Here is a 22,207-nt window from a genome sequence, read left to right as displayed (position 1 = left end):
AACGGACGTTTTGAGAATTCTACGGTGAACCATACGCGCATGATTTACATCCATGTGACATTATCGTTGTGTTACCCATTGACATGTGTTTTGCTAACGCTGAGGGTAACATTACGGATTGTTAACTGCGTCTAAACCAATCAGATTTTAGTATTTAACATGAAAGTATGATAATGTTGTTTAAACTACTAAAAATGCTACTAGAAATAGATACTCCTGACTTGTAGGGCCAGTTTACTCCGCCCTTCTGAATACACGTACAACTGTTTTACTGTTATTCTGTTTAACTCAAATTACAACTCTACAAAACGGAAGTGTACTAATGTTATTAATGCAGTTAATTACCTCTTTTTCTCGTTCTCCTGTTGATATATGACAATATAGCCCATAATTTCTCCCAACTATTTTGGCCACCTTTCACGCATGCCCGGTACATTTCGGAATAGTTCTCCGGACTAGTGAATCATTGGCTTATGGAACCCATGAATTGGTACTGTGAAACCGTATAAAAGTTATCTAATAACTTATAAATATCTAATTCATTTGAACAAATATCTAATTGGTCTGAACAAATATCTAATTGGTCCGAACAAATATCTTTGTCCAAATGAATTTCTTAATCATCCAAAAGAATTTTTATGAACAAATTTCTTATTCGTCCGAATAAATATCAAATTCGTCAAAACAAATGTTAAATTCGTGTGAACAATTAACTAATTCGTCCGAACAAATATACAGCTTGTCTGAACGAATTCACAATTCTTCCGAGAGAATTTCTAATTCGTCCGAATGAATTTTAATTTGTCCGAACGAATTTCCTATTCCTCCGAACAAATATCTTATTCGTCCGAACGAATATCTAATTCGTCCGAACAATTTTTTTTTAATCTGGCCCTCCAGCGGTGCCGTAGAAATGAGGATCATCTTATAAGACATTTATAATTCTTTTTCTTTTCAAGGTCATAAGCTTGGGGGTAATGTCGCAGCTGTGAAGCCATTCATGACACTTGTCGGTTTGGATCTTGGACCTCCGCGCCAACCAATGAGGGCGATGTCTGTTGATGAAACTGCTGAATTCTTAAATGATGTACATAAACTAGGATTTAAAGACTGGAAACCAGCTATTTCACTGTAGAAAAAAATATAAACACTTATTATGCTACTTGTACTTATTTTTGTCTTTTTTTTTTTTAGGTCACCTGAGTCACTCAGGTGATCTATTACTCTCAGTTTTCGTCGTCCATAAACATTTGAATATTTCTCGCTGAACCAGTTTAAACCAAGTTTGGCGTAGAACAACATCTACGAGTGAAGATCCATATGAGGGAAAAATTCTCGAGAGGGACGTTAAACAACATACAAACGAGTGAAGAGGAGCTAAAATTGTGAACCAGGTGTAAGGAGGATTGGAGGGTGGGGGCTCTTTTGATTAGATAGGAAAAATGCATTATTTTCATAAAAATCTTCTTTGCTTTTGGGTGTTTGGTAGATATTCTACATGCATGTTTATGATGAGCTACTGGGTATTAAGAAAACAAAGTTTATAGTTATGATGAACAAGAGTGCCTCTTTTAAAATTGTGAATTTCACGGCCCCAAGGTCAGGGGTTCTGGTGTGAAATGAAATGAAAATGCATTAATTCTGTGAAAATCTTCTCTGCTTTTGGTTTTTTTGCAGATAACTTAGTGAACAGTTATGATGATCAAGGGTGCCTCTTCCAAAATTGTGAAATCTGTGGCCCCAGGATCAGGGGTTCCGTGAAGGGATAGGGGTTATTGATTATATTGTGAAAGTGCATTATTTCTTTGAAAATCTTCTTCTGTGCTACTGGGTATTAAGCAAACGAAATGAGTGCATAGTTACGATGAACAGGCGTGCCTCTTCCATAATTGTGAATTTCATTACCCTTGGGACAGAGGTTCTAGTTTTAGTTCAGGACTCTATATATCAGATATTTAAATGCATATATCTTTTTCTTCTTCCCTTAGGTATTTAGCAGACAAAACTGACTGCATGATTATGATGTGCAAGGATCCCTCTTCCAAAATTATGTGGAATTCATAGCCCATGGATCAAGTATTTTGATGTTAGGTCAAAATTTAAATATTCTTGGCCCTTGACACAGCGGCCGAGAAATTAACACTTATGGAAGAGGCACCCTTGCTCATCATAACCATGCACTTAGTATGTTTGCTAAATACCTATTCATGGACAGAGGGGAAGATTTTGAAAGAAATAATGCAAAAGAAACACAAAACCCCTAGAGGCTCTGTTGTTAGGGCGGGCTATGTTGAATCTATAATCAACATGCATAATTTCTTTGAAAACCGTCTCTGCTCCTGAGCATCTGGGAGGCAAACAAAGTATATGAAGTTGTAATAACCAAGGGTATCTTTATCAGATTTTTGAAATTCTGCACCACTTGGTCAATTTATTAATTTTGTTCTACTGAAAGAAGTTATTTTCTTTTGCTAATATTCACCTTTGATAATTAATCACTTTAAAAGATGTAATTAAAAGGTCAATTTCATGGCCCCAGGGTCAGGGGTTCTGGTGTTAGGGTGGGGTTCTAATGATTATATAGTGAAAATGCATTAATTCTGGTGCTTTGGTGGGGCTCTATTGATTAATTAGCAAAATGCATTACTTTGAATATCTTCTCCTCTGCCCCTGAGTGCTTAGCAAACAAACTAAATGCAATTTTATCAATGTAAATGTATTAAATCTATACTTATAAATTAATAAATTTTGTAAATAAACTCCGAAACGGATGCACCAGAGTGTTCACTTACTCCTCTAAGAATACACTTGATACAATATGATGTCCGTAAACTATATTTAGATTTCACTCGCATTGTAAGTATCGTACATTAAATTAAAAGTCTACTTTTATTTTCTATAAACAGCCATGAAATAGCAAAAACGTAAGTATGGTGGCGTTTCCGGTTGGCGGATCTAAGTTTCAGGCATTCTTTTATGAAACTGACAACAATCAATCGCGTATTTATTTCATAAAACGTCATCATTGAATTATTCAATCCAAACTTGATTTAAATGACATAAAAGAAATAAGTTGTAATAACCGATTAAAAAGGAAAATGTGCAAATTATTTTTGTCATTCACCGATCTTGATATTGACGGAAGCTTCTAGAACATCATATAGCATCGAGCCCGATGTTAAAAAGAAAAACGAGACAATTATAGCCGTAGGAACATAAGAAAAGCTAATGTGTGAATGGTCATTGAAATAATGTAAATCATTGATAACACTATAAGTTGTGAATATATTTAGATATCGAAAGACTATTACATATATGTAGTAGGTTTTCCTAATAAATTTATCGGTAAAATGTGTATATATTCCTCACTGCTTACATGAAAAGAGAAAATTAATGAATAAGATATTGTTCAAATACAATTAAATTTGTAAAATTTTGTGTTTTAATCAATACATTTCAGTTTTTTTTTTTTTTTTTTTTTTTTTTTTTTTTTTTTTTTGAATACTCGGCCTATTCATAGGGCGTTAAAAGCTAATTGTTACACAGATACTTGCGTCTTGGTTTATATATATGTATGAACCTTATTGATATGTAAAAAAGGTAAAGTACATTTTTTACATATCAATAAGGTACATATATATTTATAAACCAAGACACGAGTACCTGTGAATTTTTACCGCCCCCTCCCCCCAAAAAATCAATTTATCAGTAAAATGTGCATATTCGCTGCTTTTAATTTATCCTTGACGGAAATGAAATAAGAGCATACAATATATCCATAACATAGTATAACAGGTTTCACAATAAACATCAAGTAATGAAATTGTGTGTCAAGTTTTTGCAAAAGGGGGTGGGGTGGGAGGGGGGTGGTGGTGGAGGCGCACGAGATTTTGAACAAAGTATTTCTTCCTGCTATAACCCTGTAGGCTGTCAGTAGAAACTACAATATATTTTCTGTCGGTAGTGGTATAAATTCAATTCCCCGCGCTTGTGCGGGATTTCATCTAGTATTATTATAAGTAAATCTGCCTTTTCTTTGCTCCTGGGTAACTAGGAGGCAAACAGAGTACACAATTGTAATAAGTGAAGCAAATGAGAGTTCCTCCCCTTGCTAGATTGTGTTGAAGAAATCCTTGCATATCATTTAATTAACAGGTCATTTGATTGAATGAGAATACAAGAAAGAATGTTATATATATATATAGAAACAAAATAAAAATGAATGTTTGGTTTAAATGCGCAAAGCATGCTAAAGTCAGATTCTTGCCTGGAAAGCAATAGTTTATAATAAAAGATCGACATGAAGATTATTTATATATTTAGCAAAAGTCGTAATTGAACACAGTATGTTTACACTGAAGTGATCTGTTTGACAGTGGACAGTCTATTATTATCAGGTAGTCAAGGTAAACAAGAGACTGGATAAAGTTGTCTTATACTTTATTAAAGTGAACAAAGAATCACAGAGAGCCAGGGTGACTTGTTGTTATTAGTGACAAGTGGCAAAGAGCAACGTAATATGTCACTAACTTAGATCCGCCGACCGGAAATCTTTTTTGCTATTTCACGACTGTTTATCGAAAGTGAAAGTAGAATTTTAATTAAATTTACGAAAAATTACTTTGCAAGTGAATTCTAAATATAATTTACGGACATCATCTCATGCCTAATGTAATATTAGAGGAGTAGGTATGAACTCTGGTGCAGGCGTTTCGGAGTTTATTTGCAATTTATTAATTTATAAGTATAGATGATCTAAGCCGTGACAACTCTCATGAATTATCCAACATATTGTTATAACTGAATAGTTTTGTTACTCTTTTCAAATGGGCCTATCGGGACACCATACTTTCATTTAAATGAAATAAAACAAAAATCGGTTTATTAATTTCATTTTTAACAGTTTAGCTAGCAACTATTTCATGTGGTTGAGCCAGGGAGGCACACTGTGCCAGTGTTCCGAATGACGAGCACTGACACGACATGGTAGGAGTATTGTAGGTATCTCCATGCTTTATAATTGTTCCGTCGGGAGCCTTGCAGTTTCGACCTAAACAAAGAAATGAACTCTTTGCAATTATACACATTTAGATAAGATTCCTTTAATATTGCCTCTTTCTTTTTTCAATACTGTTTGTGAGAGAGAAAAAATAAAGCCGCTACTTTTCAAAATAAGTACTATCCAAAAACAAGAGAAAAATATATAATCATTTTGAATAATAATATTTTAACGAAACTCTGAAATAATTTTAAAGTTTTTTTCTGATTAAATATTCTCATTCCAAGTATTTAGTCCTCAGATTTGAAACCCTGTGATATTAGACAGAAGTAAAAACACTATTTATGCTAAGAACTAAATTATCCCTTTATTCGCACTCGATGTTTTTTTTTTTGGGGGGGGGGGAGGGTCAAAACCGTTTTTCATTATTTTTGTTTTTCAACTCAATAAAAATAATCTTACCATTTGGACATTGTGGGCAGCATTTGTTTGGATCATGAACAGCGTCCACACAACCATCAAAGAAGCAGTCTACAATGGCACAGTACGCTTGGCCAGAGGACGTGCACTGGCAAGGTTCACATGGGGAGTGTTGGAAAGAACCAGCTTGGTACCACTTCCCGTGGTATAGGCAGCCTGGGACAGTAGTGGCAAGGATGGGGAAATCTCGACTCCCAACGACTAGAAAAGCTGTTGCTAGGAAATAAATTGAGAGGATCGCTTGATGTGCCATCTTTCTTCAGTCAGGAATGGTCGTGAAAAGAAATGATTTTAAATAATCTTATCTATCTGACATCACGAACAATTTTCCTTTATCTTTTATGGCACACTTGCACTGACATTTTAGTTATTCCGTCAAATTTATATTTTAAAAAATTCAAATGTATATCAGACTTGAGCATGTTAATTCTATTTCTTCATTTAAAAAAAAACATTTTAATCATCAATAAAGTCACGCAAAGTCTAGCAAAGTGGCGGTTCATTTTACATTAATTTTATAGGAACTGTACTTTGTATTTGATGATTAGGTCATTATTGGTTTCTTGCCGTGGGCTGTTTGGAGGACGCTCCGTCTATGGCCATAGGCGGATTCAGATGGTTGGAGAAGAGGTGGTCTGAAGTAAATTTACAATAAAAATGATCTTGTACTATTCCTAATATATATGACTGTGAAAAAAGCGGGTTTCCCAATCCCTCAACAACTCTCTAAGCAATTAATACAGCTTTTTTTCGGGGGGTTAGATAGCTGCAGATCTGTAGCTCGTAGGTCTGAGTAATTGTGATTAACGACCAGATAGCTACAATGCCATCCATTGAAAAAAGTATTTCTTATTGTTGCGCACAAAAAAGTATTTTAAAATATTACTAACCGTGTGTTTACTACCCCCACAACGAAACTGCATGTCCAAATCATGCACGAAGCGCGTTCGACCGAATTGTCTTCGCCAACGGTTTTTTGGGAATGTTTTGTCCGGGGGGGGGGGGGGGAGTAGTAAAAGAATACGCTAAGAACACACGGTTAGTAATATTTTAAGATGGCAACTTCATGCCTTTTAAAATCTGTCGGTACCCTATACCTCCCCGACTGCACTCATGACTGTATCATTGAGAAAAATTCAATGACGTATTTAATCAAAATTGTTCCCACAAGGTACCTCCTATTTTTGCAAAAGTACCACTTGTTTCCAATCTTTCTGAAAGCCCTGCAGCTTAAATTTACGGAGAAATGATTGATTGATTGTATGTTATTTTACGTCCCGTTCGAGAATTTTTCACTCATATAGAGACGTCACCATATACCGGTGAAGGGCTTCTTTAAACCTTTACTCGGCACTCAGGGCCATTGAGCAGTGAGAGTTCTTCTTTATCGTGCCACCGCCTATTGTGACACGGGGCCTCGGTTTTTAAGGTCTCATCCGAAGGACCTGCAACTTTCACTTCAAAGTGCCGAGCGCCTGGCAAAGGAGCAGTTGCTACCTATTTTTTTTCGACTTAGGTCAGTCGCGGCCGTGATTCGAACACACTACCTTCCGATCACGGAGCGAGCGCTCTACCGATTGAACTCTTTAGTGTAGATATTTGGCCTAGAGGTCCTTCAGGAGAGGCTTGCCGTATATAGAATTATGATATTTTATTGGCTATGGTCTAAGGAATAATTAAAAATATGATTCTTTTATCAATCAGTAAACGTCAGTTAACCAGTAGGAATCCGTTTTCAAGCAACAGGTACAGATTAATAGATAAATCAGCGTACTTTCCCCCTAATTTATTTCAGACCAGCGAGCTCCATGACATAGAAAAGGTTAAAAAGTCACGAAAAAATAAAATGAAAACAAAAACATCTAGCACTACTATACCCTATTTATTTACAATTTTACATTTTGAATTTTGATGCTGATGCTGAAAACAGATAGCTATGAAATGAATCCGGACCACCGCGAGACACGTCCTGTCAGTCTGGTCTACTGTTGGGATGTGTAATTTACATAAATAGCTAATTAATAACTGCGATGTGTTAAACAACGCTGTATTATTACTAAACTGAAATGAAACAAATTATAATGAAAGAAACGACGATGATTCATACGACTCTCCCAGCCACAATTGCACGACCTAGAGAAACACAAAGTCTATATCGGACCAAAAGTAATTGGGAACCTGCAACGGGCAAATGCGGAGCGGTCCTTCTAGAGAACGACAGAGTACGCTAGAGTGCGCTGGTAAAATTTTATAATTTAATGCAAACAAGCAAATTCAAGAGTTGTGGTCCCCCGCTTTCGGTGACTTAGTGGATGGATGCATTTATTTACGGCATATAGTAACTGTCTTGGGCAAACTTCAAGGTCAAGAGGTCAAAAATCATAGTATAGCCACAGGTAATGTACTTTTCAAATATGAAAGCCCTATCTCTTCTTGATCAAAAGTTATAAGCAAAGATTAAATTTGTCAAGGTCAAAAATCATAGTACATTTGAAAAGGTCTTGTCATAGGTAATGCACTTGTTTAATAAGCCGTACCTTTTCTCATTTAAATTTTATAGCCAATTTAAAGTAATGTTAAAATTTTTGAAAAGTAGGTCAAACTTCAAGGTCAAGGAAACGCGGTTAAAAATCATAGCATATTCGGAAAGGTGATGTCACAGGTTACGTACATGTGAAATATGAAAACCCTATCTCTTCCATCTCTTTTTAACCAAAAGTTATAAGAAAAGATTAATTTTTTAAAAGAGAGAACTTTTAAAAAAGAGAACTTGTAAAATAAACATTTAGAATGATGTTATTTACCAAGATTCGCGATTTATAAAAAGTACGTTTTAAAAGGTTTGCATTTAATTATTTTAATCAACCAGAATTCAAGAAATATCAGAGGGGAAGAAGACAAATTGAATAGACTACTTGATTTGTTTGGGATGCTGGATCTGACCTACATTTTCTGGATGTGTGACCAAAAGTTTTTGGAGCAGATCTCATTTTTAAGTAAGTTTAGGTCCTATATCGAGCAAACTTGCATGGATGATACATCCAAGGATGCACACTACTGTACATGCGTCATATGCTGGATTTGACTTACATTTTCGGAATAAGTGACTACTTTAAAGTGTTTAAGACCATCCCCAAGTAACTGCAAGCCCTGAGACCAAATTTGCATAAATGTTACATCTAAGGAAGCACACTACTAGATTATTAGTTTAGCTGGATTTGACTTACATTTTCTGGATGAGTGACTAGTTTAAAGTTTTTAGGTAAGACCATTCCCAAGTAACTGCAAGCCCTTAGACCAAATTTGCATAAATGTTACATCTAAGGAAGCACACTACTAGATTATTTGTTTAGCTGGATTTGACTTACATTTTCTGGATAAGTGACTATTTTAAGTTTTTAGGTAAGTCCATTCCCAAGTAACTGGAAGCTACATGTGACCAAACTTGCATAAATGTAACATCTGGGGAGGCACACTACTAGATTATTAGTTTAGTATTGGGCTTTGCCTTCCTTAAAGACATTCATAGAGGTAATCTCTGTAATCTCCAAATACCTATATTTGAAAATTCCTATTCAACAAAGCTTCATCTTTCAGTTAATTTTGCTTTATACTTCTATAGATTCTTTACAGTGTTGTATTATACTCAAGTGATCTTTAATGCCCTTGGCCATCTTGTATAAATGTAGTGTTATTAAAACCTCGTTTTTCTTTTGATAGCATCAGCTGGTCTAGAAATAGACGCATAAAACTAAGATGGATACTGGCAAAAACGATTTGCACATTGTTCTTTTTATGCCCCCGTAATCGAAGATTCGGGGGCATATAGTTTTTGCCCTGTCTGTCTAGCTGTCTGTCTGTCTGTTTGTCCGCAAAAACTTTAACCTTGCCCACAACTTTTGATTGGTTGGAGCTATGGCTTTCATATTTCACATGTGTATTCCTTGTGACAAGACCTTTCTTTGGATACCATCATACTTGACCTTGGAGTTTGACCCACTTTTGCAAAATTTTATGAGACTTTAATCTTGGCCGTAACTTTTGAACAGTTGAAGCTTAGGCTTTCAAACTTCACTTGTGTATTTCTTGTGACAAGACATTCCTTTGGGTACCAACATCTTTGACCTTGACCTTGGAGTTTGACCTACTGTTGAAAAAACTTTAACCTTGGCCATAACTTTTTAACAATTTGTGCTAGGTCTTTCATACTTCGCATGTGTACTCCTTATGACAATACCTTTCTTTTGATACCAACAACTTTGACCTTTTGACCTCGACCTTGGAGTTTGACCTGCTTCAATTTTGAAAAATTTTAACCTGGGCCATAACTTTTGAACAGATAGTAGTTTTCATACTTCACATATGCATTTCTTCTGAGAAGACCTTCCTTTGGATAACAACAACTTTGACCCTTTGACCTTGACTTTGGAGTTTGACCTACTTTTGAAAAACTTTAACCTTGGCCATAACTTTTGAACAGTTGGCTTAGAGCTTCACATATTTCTTCCTTATGATAAGACCTTCCTTTGGATACCAACAATTTTGGCATTGACCTTGAAGTGTTTGTTTGTTGTTGTTTAACGTCCCTCTCGAGAATTTTTCACTCATATGGAGACGCCACCACTTGCCGGTGGAGAGCTGCAAATTTTGACCTATGCTCGGCACTTAGGGCCATTGAGCAGTGAGGGATCTTTTTCGTGCCAGCACCTTCTGCGACATGGGACCTCGGTTTATACGGTCTCATCCGAAGGACCGGCCTTGGAGTTTTACCTACTTTCCAAAAATTTAAACTTTGGCCATAACATTTGAAAGTTTGGTTCTAGGGCTTTCACATTTAACGATCATATGAATCACGTGACAAGACCTTCCCTTGGGCACCATTTGACCTTAACCTTGCCATTTTACTTACTTTGAAAAAACTTTAACCTTTGCCATAACTTTTTAGCGGTTTGTAATAGGGCTTTCATATTTTACAGGTACATTTCACGAGACAAGACCTTTCTTTTTGATTTCTTGGTCTGGAGTTTGACTTGCATTTGAGAAACTTTAATCTTCGCTATAAGCTGCCATACTGGGGCATCAGTGTTTCACAAACACATCTTGTTAAATCAGTAATCATAGCTAATTTCTTCTGTATAACGTAAATCAAGTTTTCACTGAATAATTCATTAATGACATTTTATCGAATAATTAAAAGCTTGCTTGTCGTCAGTTTCATTAAAAATTGCCAGTAACTTAGGCCGCCAACCATAACTACCACCTTACTTTTTTGCTATTTTACGGCTGTTTATCGAAAATGAAAGTAGACTTTTAATTAAATTTACGATAATTACAAATTAATATGCGAATGAAATCTGAATTTAATTTTCGGACATCATCTCATATCTAATGGAATGATAGAAGATTAAGTAAGAACTATGGTGCAGGCCTTTCGGAGTTTATTTGCAAAATTTATTAATTTATAAGTAAAGGTGTTTCGCTATCACCTACGTATGGTGTTTTTGTCTTCTAACTTATTCGATACCCAAGAGCATGCTTAGAGTACGGTCAATTATTAAAGTAAACCGAGGCAGACTACTAACAGATAAGTTAATTTACAGGGATTTCAACAACCTCGTACAAAGTTAGTATATCGTTATAATGACCCTGTTAGCAAATATAACCTATCATTGGGTCGTATTTTGATTTTTGACTGACTTATTTCATATATGAATTGTTTAGCAAATTTGGCTACAGAATATTCCATCCACCTGATCAATATATAGGGCTCGTGGTGGATGTGACCGGTCAACATATGATGCTTACTCCTGCTAATCACCTCATCCCACCTCTGGAATTGCATGGGGGTCTGTATGCATGCTCTGTTCACAGAGTTGTATTGTTTGTAGGTTTTTTATACACCAATCACTGTTCGTTTTCTTGACCTTTTTTTAATGTAAAAATACCCCTTAAAGTTTGAACTAGGATCCACAATTTCGTTTTGCTCGCACTGCAGGACGCAATTTGCCTTAGTCCAAATTGCAGGGACATGTCATACATTTTTCTGAAAAAAGTAACCTTCTTTAATTTTAACCTTGACTCAGAAAACTTATATAGAGCCGTCTCTTTTGGATTTTATCAGCTGATTCCTACAGAAGCTTTTTATTGGTTTCCGCAGTCTAGCTAACCACTGGGAGCGGATCCACAATCTTGATTGGCTCTAACTTAAGGGCACATTCTGCCCTTGTCCCACCAAATGAATGCGCAGAGCAGTGACACGTCATATCAGCGGTAGAATATGTATCACCATGCTTTATTATTGTGCCGTCCGGGGCCTGGCAGTTTCTTCCTAAAGAAGATGAAAAAAATATCGTGTTGTATTGACTCTCTTAGTGTGTATATATAAAACCAATTTATATTAAGAAAATTTACATGAATTGCACATACATGTCAATCTATTTCTTCATTTAAAAAAAAAACATTTATACTGTGCTGAAATATTTGAAATTCTCGTTCGTTATGTTATAAAAAGCTTTACGTGAAAATCAGAATTATTTAAAATTTTAAACATACTACGGTTATTCTTTTTTGATAGCTACTAGTCTTCTTTTAGCTCCATATATATGAGTGAAAAATTCTCGAGAAAGACGTTAAACAATAACAAAAAAAAAAAAAAAAAAAAAAAAAAAAGAACCAAAAAAAAACAAACAAAAAAAACAACAACAAAAAACAAACAAACAAACAAACAAACCAAACAAACAAACCAAAAAAAAAAATCTTTTAGCACCTTTCTATCTCAAAATTCCTATAACATGTCTATCCTTTTTCAAGCAACGAAGATTTTCTCACCATTTGGACATACTGGGCAGCAATGATCCGGATCATGAACAGCATCGACACAACCGCCATAAAAGCAGTCTACAATGGCACAGTATGCTTGACCAGAGGACGTGCAATGACAAGGTTCACATGCTGAGGGCTTAAATGGTCCAAGAGGGTAATGTTTCCCATGGTAAAGGCAGCCGGAGGCGGAGGTGGCAAGGACAGGCAAATCTTGACCCTTGGTCACTAGAAAAACCAATGCCAGAAGGCAAACAGAGAGGACTGTGTGATACATATTCTTTCAAACCTGAGTGATTCGTAAAAGGAATAACGTGCCTTATCATCGAAAGTTTAATCACTGAGATAACTGTCAAGATAAAGTGCGTATGTCCTACTTACAACGATTCTACGCGTACTTCTTACTACTTGTATGTCTTTATTTAGTGTTTCTGCAAGATCAAGGAAAAGTTGTTTACTTTTGAATTTTTATTCTTTATTTAAACACTTAAAATACATGTATTTTGAAAATGTCATGCAATGTACTAAATTGTATAAAAAGCCTGAATTAATAATAATTTGGAAGTAGAGCATTCTATATTTTTGTTTTTGCGACTTTGACTGTATTTCATTGATATTTTGATTCTACATATTATTTCGAAAAAAATGAGCTGAAGCAGACTTGCACTCGGTGACTTTTAATCAAAATATCGAACAATACACTTAAAATCATTGAAATGTTGAATTTATGTTATTTTCTTGACATCATACGTCCTCCACATTTGAAAAACTTTTGAATGGACATGGAAACACCCCCCCCCATCTTGGAAAAAATTCTTAATCTCTGTTTATATCAAACAGAGAAATAAGTAACGTAAATAAATACGTAAACGTAAATAATAAAAATTTGTATACCGGTAAACAGAAATTAAGTTTAATTAGATATTATGTGGAGTGATGTTGGGATCGTTTTCCTGTCTTTTTTTCTTCTTCAAACTCATATAATTTAATTCTAGTTATAACGCGGTATTTGATTGGATAAAAAAAATTTATATCGTATAAATTGGGTTGCCTACGTCACAATGACTTGCGTCAAAAACGTATCGATCCGCCTGACGTTACATTTAAATTTTGTACAATTTGAAGTTATTTTTTAAGGGTAATCATCTTTTTTCTTACACTAAATGAATGAAAATTAAATTATAAAGAATGAAATTAATAGCTACCCAATTTATACGGTAAAAAATGGTTGGAACAGTTTACGCTTTTTTTAAGAACCGTTTCGCGGTTTATAAAGCGTAAACTGCCCCAACCCACTTTATACCCTATAAATTGGGTAGGTATTAAATTAATTTCCTAATTACTGAATAGCTAAACTTTAAATGGTGAATTGATTGATTGTGTGTTTTTTTTACGTCCCATTCAAGATTTTTTCACTCGTTTAGAGATGTCACCATATATCGGTGAAGGGCTTCAAATTCACACCTTTACTCGGCGCCATTGAGCAGTGAGGGTTCTTTATTGTACCAACGCCTACCGTGACATGGGACCTCGGTTTTTAAGGTCTCATCCGAAGGACCCGCAACTTTTACTTTACTTCAAAGTGCCGAGCGCTTGGCGAAGAAACAGTTGTTACCTATATTTTATCGACTTAGGTCAGTCGCGGCCGTGATTCGAACATGACCTTCCGATCACGGAGCGAGCGCTCTACCGAGTGAGCTACCGTGACGGTCTTAAATCTGGTGAAAGACGATTGGATAATATTACAGTCAAATAAGGCTTACCCGATTGAAATTGATGGTGAAAATGGATCCGATCTCTCGAGACGACGATCAGCGGTTATTCAAATATTGTGAAGGTGACCAGTGGTTACACTTTTAAATGTAACACTAAAGTAGAGTGCAACAGATGACATGTGAATGAGTCAGACAATCAAAGTAATGAAAGAAAATAGTATGAAAAATGGTGTAGGATTAATGACGGCGACTTAATTCTCGGAAGCTCGAATTTATTCTCTCAGTCTGCATAAGGAAAAGAAAATGATTTGTTCATGACAATAAAGAAAAACATTGATTTTATGAAGAAATGATAGTTTGGAGGTATATATTAATAATGCCAGTTAGATCCATACTCTCTTTTCTTCTTCGACAATTTATGATATTTGTTCTCAGGAATGTGGTGCTTGTTGCAAGTTTCTCTGGATTTTTTATGTCTGTAGACTGGTAGGATTTCATTAGGAACAGCATATCCTTGTTGAGTACCTGCATGGTCATTTCATTTCTAATCTTTGCTGCTGGCGTAAGATTGATGTGTTTCTCTGTGAATTTCCTATGAATGGAGAACCCATCCACCTTGAAAGTTGAATATGAAGCTCTCTTCCCAATGTCAAACAACAATACATATGTTTTCAAGCAGCAATTATCTTCCAGCATCTGTCTTGTGCTTAACTAGATTATATGGTGTTACGTATTTTCTATAGGCAGTGCATCGCATCTTGAATATATGCTATCTTGTGCTACGGAAAATATGTCACTGAAAACATTAATCAGTTTCTTGGTGTATCAACAACATCCCTGCAAATTTTCTGTTTGTTGATGCTCCATTTGTAATTTTAAAATGCAGATGAACTTTCCTAGCCTGTAGAAGATCCACACGTTTCCAAAAATATAATAATAGAGTTGGTGTGCTGTACCTGGATTAAAACCAAAAACACCGCTGGCCACCATTATAAGACTTTTCGCCTTGTTACTCACTCGTGTTATACTGACAATGATTTAAACTCTGTTGACAAGAATACATGTTCATCTTTTCTATACTAAACATTACAACTGAACTCAAAATAGCTCATTTAATGTTTTAAACATAGTGAATTCCAATACACATTTAATACAATTTACCTGAATCCAGTTAATCCATGAAAAACAAATAAACAACATAGTACATGTATGTTGCTAGTTTCATTTCTTTCTTTCCCTTGCAAGTAATGTCTATGTTCTTGTTCATACTTTCCATATTGACAAATCGAAACAAATTCCAAGCTTCACCTGATTTTGTGATGAATAATTCGTCCTGAATTGTCGTCACATCAATTGAGACCAACATGTCTTTCAAACTCTGAAATATTAAGTTTTTTCCATTTCTTTGGTCATCCACGAAAAATTTTCATCACAAATCCTGGAATCTGTTTAGTAGATTTCCTGTTATAGCGGAGTAATCGCTTGGACGACAGTAGTAGGAAGTTTGATTTCTTTAAATCTTCACCTATAGTGAACGAATGCACTATATTAAACAAAGGCTAACAACTTTTGGATTCCACAATCGCTGTTGTTTCTTTAAATCTTGACATGTACAGTTCTAGGGCTTGATTTCGTTAAAATTCCAAAATGTTCTGGCAATACTTTTTGCTTCAAAACAAAACTGACTTGCTCTTCCATGTCCTTCTGATCACGTTTGTTAAGAACAATATGTCAACATTTTCCTATCAAGTTAAGTTTGGGTTATACTTACCTTCTATTTTGCAGTTTTCGTTGGAGTGTTTGATAATGAAAAGGGTGCAGATAACGAACAGCGATCGATCCAAAAAAATCTATAAACAATACAATTCTGTGAAGAGGACACAAAACACGGACCCCTGGAAATTTCAGAGGTGGGATCAGGCCCCCAGGAGGAGTAGGCATCCCCTTTTGACCGGTCACACCCGCCGTGAGCCCTATGTATTGATCATGTAGACAGAATTTTTCGTAGTCAAATTCAGTACAAATACAAAGACCTAACAATTGGTTTGAAACAAGTCAGCCAAAAAACGATCCAACGATGTTATATTTGCTAACAAGTCATTATAACGACCATAAAATTTACGAAATGCTGACTTTTAAAGAGGCTGTTGAAATTACTGTAACACCAACTTATCTGTCAGTAGCCCGTCTCGGTTTAAAAATGGATCGTTTTCGGAGCATGCTCTTGAGTATCGAAAAAGTTGGGAGATGTAAACACCATATGCAGGTGATAGCGGGATATTACTACGTTTTATGTTATTAGTCCCCTACCGGTGAAACCGGAGGGGACTATAGGTATCCTCTAAGTCTGCCCCTCTGTCAGTCTGTCCCACTTGGTTTTCCGCACTTTTTTTCTAAACGCTTGCAGATATTGAACTGATTTTTGGTATGTGACTTAACCTTGATGAGTTATAGGTCAAGTTTGCATTTCGTTCCGCTTCATTAATTTTTGACAGAATTATGGCATTTTCAATTTTTAACGGGAACCAGATTACACTTGCCGGTAGGGGACTAGTATTGCTAATGCAATATTCTCAGAATGCTTGTTCAAATCTGCAAATTTTTTAACATATATTTTAAGTGAAACTCAAGATATTCAAAGTCGAAATTATGACTAAAGGCTGTTCTCAGTTTATGGTCTTGAGGCCTGGTCTCCGAATGTTTTCAATGAGGAACTCCAGCATCGTTTTAATATCAACTTCAGGGTACTTGTGTGTAGAATCAGAGTGACTTTAACTAAGTAATTTTGTTAATTGTTTATTGAAGAAGCAGTTACCTGTGATACCAAAAATTTTGGTTTTTAATTTATCGTAAGGAATGGTTGTATAAAGTGTAGAAAAGTCGTACGTTTTGATGTTGCTGACTTTTGAAAAATTTGGCGATTTTAGATTTTCTTAAAGTTCTTTGGAATTTTTGAGAATCCACATCTGATTTACACCACTTCTAGAATATGCTGTAGTACAGTTTAAAGTTTCTCCTTAACAGAAGGTAATTTTTAGGTCACCTGAGTAAACTCAGATGACCTATTGCTATCCGTTTTCGTCCGTCGTCGTGTGTTCTTCTCTGCAACTGATCAACCAATTTCAACCAATTTTGGCATAAAGCATCTATGGGTAAAGGGGAAAATTGTGAATTTCATGGTCCCTGTCCTCCTTGGGCTTGAGGGGTGGGGCCAAAACCACTATAATTAATGCAATCTTTAAAAATCTTCTTCTTTACTCCTGGACATCAAGCAGTCAAACTGTTGGCATGATTGTAATAAGAAATGAGCCCTCTACTAAAATTGTGAATTCATGGCCCCAGGGTAAGGGGTTTCTGGCGCTAGGGCGGGGCTCTAATGATTATATAGTGAAAATGCATTAAGTCTTTAAAAATCTTCTCCTCTGCTCCTGGGTATAAAGCCGATGAATTAATTACATAGTTGTGATGAGGAAGAGTGCCTCTTCCAAAATTATGAATTTCATGGCCCCAAAGTCAGGGATTGTGTGTTAGGGCGGGGCTCTAATAATTATATAGTGAAAATGCATTAAGTCTTTGAAAATCTTCTCCTTTGCTCCTGGGAATTAAGCCGATGAATTAATTACATAGTTATGATGAGCAAAGAAGCCTCTTCCGAAATTGTGAATTTCATGGCCCTGGGTCAGGAGTTCTGGTGTTAGGGCGGGGCCCTAATGATTATATAGTGAAAATGCATTTATTCTTTGAAAATCTTCTCCTCTGCTCCTTAGAATTAAGCCGACGAATTAAGTACATAGTTATGATGAGGAAGAGTGCCTCTTCCAAAATTATGAATTTCATGGCCCCTGGGTCAGGGGTTGTGTGTTAGGGCGGGGCTCTAAAGATTATAAAGTGAAAATGCATTAATTCTTTAAAAATCTTTTCCTCTGCTCCTGGGTTTTAAGCCGATGAATTAAGTATATAGTTATGATGAGGAAGAGTGCCTCTTCCAAAATTATGAATTTCATGGCCCCTTGGTCAGGGGTTCCATTTTGGGGTGGTGGGGTGGGGCTTATTTATTATATACTGAAAGTAAATTAATGCTTTGGAAATCTTCTCCTCTGCCCCTTGGTATTAATTAAACAAACTAAATACATAGTTATGCTGAGAAAGGATGCCTCTTCCAAAATTAAGAATTTCATGGCCCCTGGGTCAGGGGTTCTTGCGCTTGGGTGGGGCTCTATTGATTAATTAGCAAAACTGCGTTAATGTTTTGACAATTTTCTCCTCTGTCCCTGAGTACTAGGCAAACTAAATGCAGTGATATCAATGTAAATGTATTAGATATTATAATTATAAGTAAATAAGCCTTTTCTTTGCATCTGGGTATCTAAGAGGCAAACAGAGTACACAATTGTGATAAGTGAAGCAAATGAGAGTTACTCCCCTTTGCTAAATGTTGTTAATCAAGAAATCCTTGTATACACTTTAATCAACAGGTTATTTGATTGAATGAGAATACAAGAAAGAATGTTATGTATATAGAAACAAAATAAAAATGAATGTTTGGTTTAAATGAGCAAAGCATGCTCAAAGTCAGATTCTTGCCTGAAAAGCAGTATAAAATATTGATATAAGGATTTTTATATACTTAGCAAAATTTGTAATTGTACATTGTATGTTTACACCGAGGTGATCTAATATATTGTCACTGGTAGAAGAGTCATGGTTGACAAGAGACTGGATATAGTTGTTTTATGCTCTATCAAAGTGAATAAAGAATCAAAGAGAGCCGGGGTGACTTATTGTAGATAGTGACAACTGGCAAGTGGCAAATACTGTAAACCAATTTTTATTCGCGACATCTTTTATTCGCGATTCTTCAGTTAAGAATCCATCCGCGACTACTAATTTTCGCGACTGAAGCAACATTCTACATAGAAGGTGTATCATTGGTTCGCGACGATAATATTCGCGAGTAAAAGAACATCGTGAAACTCGCGAATTTTTCTCGCTCGCGAATAAAAGTTGGTTTACAGTAGCCACATTGTATACCCAAGTCTGTGTGTACTGAATCGTAGCACTAGGCAAGTGACAGAAACATATCTGTATATATTGAATACCTTACACAATAGGCAAGTGTCCATTGTATTTGTATATTTTGCATTCATTATCATCCCTGTAAGACTTTGGAAAACCAAGTATGATCTCATGGAGATCACTCGAGTCTAGCACATTACAATAAGCAAGGGTATTTTTACCAGATTTTTGAAATTCTTGGGCAACATTGCTTCGTCTGTCAGTTAATTTTGTTTTATACTTCTATAGTTCCTTTACATTGTTGTATAATACTCAGGTGACCGTTAAGGCCCTTGGGTCTCATGTTTTCTTAGGAGTAAGGATAGCGGCTAAGTAGAGCATTTGCTTGACCCTGCGATATATCTCTGTAAGGATTTTTATGAAGTTCAGGAATCCAGTATAGGTAGTGTAGATCGAACTCACCTTAGTTGACTCGAATGTTAAAAGTTTTAAATACTGAAATGTGATTTTAGAAAGTGAACTGCTAGTATAAGTTGGATTTCCAAAAAATAGAATAAAACGAAGTTCTTCTAAAATACAATTATAATAATGAGCCTTGCAAACAAAGACGATACTGTTATAAGCCTTTTCAGCTGGAACCATGTAGTCTTTCTAATTCTTTGATAACATCCGATTTAGTGAAAATGGAAGGATTATCATAGATGGTTCGCATATTGCCTTTTAAACTTGATCCATTCTGATAAAGTGTTTAGATCTTTCTTTTTGTTGAAATGTTCGAACTTTGAATATTTTGAATGAATTCTGTCGATAAACTCTTCACCAATGTGTAATCCTTTTCAATTTGTTCATCGTCCATTTGAACAGGGCATGGAATTTTCACATTCTCTTTGGATTCTGATTCTTCACCTTCACTGCTATCTGAATACTATTACTTCCTCTTTGTTATTGTTTTTCTAACTCTTGAAATGTTGCAGGAGGGACAGACATCCTGTTTTGGCAATTCATTCCAGGTGAATGGTGCAGTACTGATTTCACTTTATCCGAGGGTTGATCCAAAAGTACGTAATGTCACAACTGTTATAAAATCTTTAATAATCAAAGGTTTTCGACAATTTTACATACAAATACCTATTTCAATTTTGAATTTTGCCTTAAAATTTCATTCAGATATAGCAATACACCTTGGGGTAGTGTTGTTCTGTTTACTTTTTTATATAAAGGAATATTTTCTTTTAATAGCAGTCACGTGATGTTTTATTGGTGGCTTTGATATTTGTAAAACTTAAATTTCTTTAATAAGAAAGTCTAAATTTCCCGAAAAATGATTTGAATGTTTCCTTAACATACTAGAGTTGTTTTATCTCATAAGCAGTCGAGAATTTCGCCTCCTTAAATGTTTTTGGAAAGAAAGCATAATCTTTGTGATAGCCTGTTTTGACAGCACAGATTTCAAAGTAAGTTTAAATAAAGAATTTCATCAATGTTTGAGACAGGGGTACGGCAAAGTCTGAAGATAATTTTTTAATCGACTTGTATCCAGAAGTTATTGGGTTCAAATCCAACCACACCATTTACATGTACAATATCTCTTACAAATGGCAGTGGACATGTGAATGCAAGGAATCTTATAGTTTCTTGAACTTAATTCATATATGGTACCTATACAGTGTTATTGTTGCTTGTAACTGCTGTTGGACCAAGATTTAAAAAAAAAAGATTCCTTTGTCCTCTTTTCACTGTTTAGGAAACGTTGATTCTTCATCAAAAAGTATTCTTATAAGTTTGCTCAGTGTCCCTGGGCGTTGTGCATTTGTTCCAATTGTCTGCACAGAGGACATCTCGAAGACTCACAAACATTCCATTTGTCTTAGCCTTTAAATTCAGAGCCAGCTTAAATTAAAAAGTATGAGAAAGTTTAGGAATTTCATATCTGAAAATATAGACCTATTTGCTGTAGCAAAAATTTATCTGAGCACTGATAGGGATGATAAGGGAATGGCCATTTGATTCAAGGGGGGGGGAGGGGGCTGGGAAAGGACGGACAGAATTTGGAAATAAACAATTTTTTCCTTGAAAATGTCGAAAATAAATAATCTGTCCTACACTGGGAAAGAAATAATCTGATAATCTGACCTTGACTGCCCCCCCCCCCCCCCAAATAGAATTTTCCAGTTGGCGTACATTCTTTTTTATTCTTTTTTGGCTTTTGTCAGGGAAGAAATGAATAAACTGTCTCTGATCATCTTAGGAATACAATTAATACCGGTATTTGGTCCTGCAGGGGCATGAAAAAAAGTCCTATTGGACAACCCCCCCTCCCCTTCCCAACCCCCTCAAAATCAAATGGTCCTCCCTTTAGTAAACTCCTTTCCTATGTATGTTTTAGGGAAGTGTGTGAGTACATTTTATTTTAAAACATGTAAGTATTTCATAAGAAAAATGAATTATCATATGTTTTAGGATAATTGCTAGGTAATTGAAATTATGGAAAGCATCTACTGTTACAGTCACCACTGGGATGGCCAGTCTGCAACTTGGACCTGAAGCAACTACACTTGATCACTGGTCGAGAATGTATGATGCTCGCTACTCCCAATATATATTTGCATATTTTCTATTAGCTATAATGCTAACAACTTTTTTCCTGCCCAGTAAATGTTCATTTTTTTCTTTGGTTGGCACTGTAGCTCTCCGGCATGTCAATATTTCTTTTCAGAGAGCTACAGTTCTGCAGAATACAAATCGCGGGCAAGTCTACGAAATGCATATTTTTATGTCATAACTTGCAATAAAATTTTAGACATGATGACTTATAGTTTGGATCGTTACAAATTGTGATAGAACATTTGACAAATTATGAATCTATTATAAACAATTTACATGTACATATTGAAGTTTACATGTGCATGTACATTTAAAAAAAAGATGAAATTTTGACCCTGTTGGCTTTCTATAACTAATGCCCGATTGTTTAGGGCTTAAAACGTATATAATTATTAGTTTATGTTGTTAAGAACTTTGGTCGTTTTAATTTATCTATCACGTGAATATGTAGTTTAATTTTCCTCTCTTTCGCTTCCTTGATATTTATAGAATAAGAGAAACACTTGTAGATACCGAGTCCTGTTGAGGTTGCTAATCTATTGTTATCTGTACAAATATAGTTAGTTTAGAGGCA

At 35.5% G+C, this 22,207-nt stretch overlaps 3 protein-coding genes across 3 annotated transcripts in view; 1 reads left to right on the top strand and 2 right to left on the bottom strand.

The window, feature by feature from the left end:
* The window catches only part of LOC133196115 (N-acetylneuraminate lyase B-like), a 42,429-nt gene extending 41,294 nt beyond the window's left edge, over window positions 1-1,135 (top strand). Inside the window, exon 10 of the mRNA XM_061332054.1 lies at window positions 960-1,135. Coding sequence (XP_061188038.1) covers window positions 960-1,135 — 176 coding nt within the window. The remainder of the gene's footprint in view (window positions 1-959) is intronic.
* Window positions 1,136-4,865: 3,730 nt separating this feature from the next.
* On the bottom strand, window positions 4,866-5,758 carry LOC133196227 (von Willebrand factor C domain-containing protein 2-like). The gene is made up of 2 exons (XM_061332139.1): window positions 5,462-5,758; window positions 4,866-5,050 (listed from the first exon to the last, which is right to left on the bottom strand). The coding sequence occupies exons 1-2, from the start codon at window positions 5,730-5,732 to the stop codon at window positions 4,905-4,907; spliced, it is 417 nt and encodes a 138-aa protein (XP_061188123.1). The 5' UTR covers window positions 5,733-5,758; the 3' UTR covers window positions 4,866-4,904.
* A 5,858-nt stretch (window positions 5,759-11,616) lies between these two features.
* On the bottom strand, window positions 11,617-12,575 carry LOC133196114 (von Willebrand factor C domain-containing protein 2-like). Its single transcript, XM_061332053.1, has 2 exons — window positions 12,308-12,575; window positions 11,617-11,807 (listed from the first exon to the last, which is right to left on the bottom strand). The coding sequence occupies exons 1-2, from the start codon at window positions 12,573-12,575 to the stop codon at window positions 11,638-11,640; spliced, it is 438 nt and encodes a 145-aa protein (XP_061188037.1). The 3' UTR covers window positions 11,617-11,637.
* Between the last annotated feature and the right edge of the window lie 9,632 nt (window positions 12,576-22,207).

Source organism: Saccostrea echinata, unplaced genomic scaffold, assembly GCF_033153115.1.
Source record: "Saccostrea echinata isolate AGI-Se365-2 ecotype Australia unplaced genomic scaffold, CSIRO_AGI_Sech_v1 ptg000030l, whole genome shotgun sequence".
Lineage (NCBI taxonomy): Eukaryota > Metazoa > Mollusca > Bivalvia > Ostreida > Ostreidae > Saccostrea > Saccostrea echinata.
Note: the sequence above shows the minus strand (reverse complement) of the source record. Positions and strands in the feature narration are given on the sequence as shown.

Excerpts from the sequence above, each read along its gene's own strand:
- LOC133196227 (XM_061332139.1), bottom strand. The coding sequence starts at position 5,732 with ATGGCACATCAAGCGATCCTCTCAATTTATTTCCTAGCAACAGCTTTT. Across the intron at positions 5,051-5,461 it reads CTGCCCACAATGTCCAAATG|GTCGAAACTGCAAGGCTCCC; the intron begins GTAAGATTATTT and ends TTCTTTGTTTAG.
- LOC133196114 (XM_061332053.1), bottom strand. The coding sequence starts at position 12,575 with ATGTATCACACAGTCCTCTCTGTTTGCCTTCTGGCATTGGTTTTTCTA. Across the intron at positions 11,808-12,307 it reads CTGCCCAGTATGTCCAAATG|GAAGAAACTGCCAGGCCCCG; the intron begins GTGAGAAAATCT and ends CATCTTCTTTAG.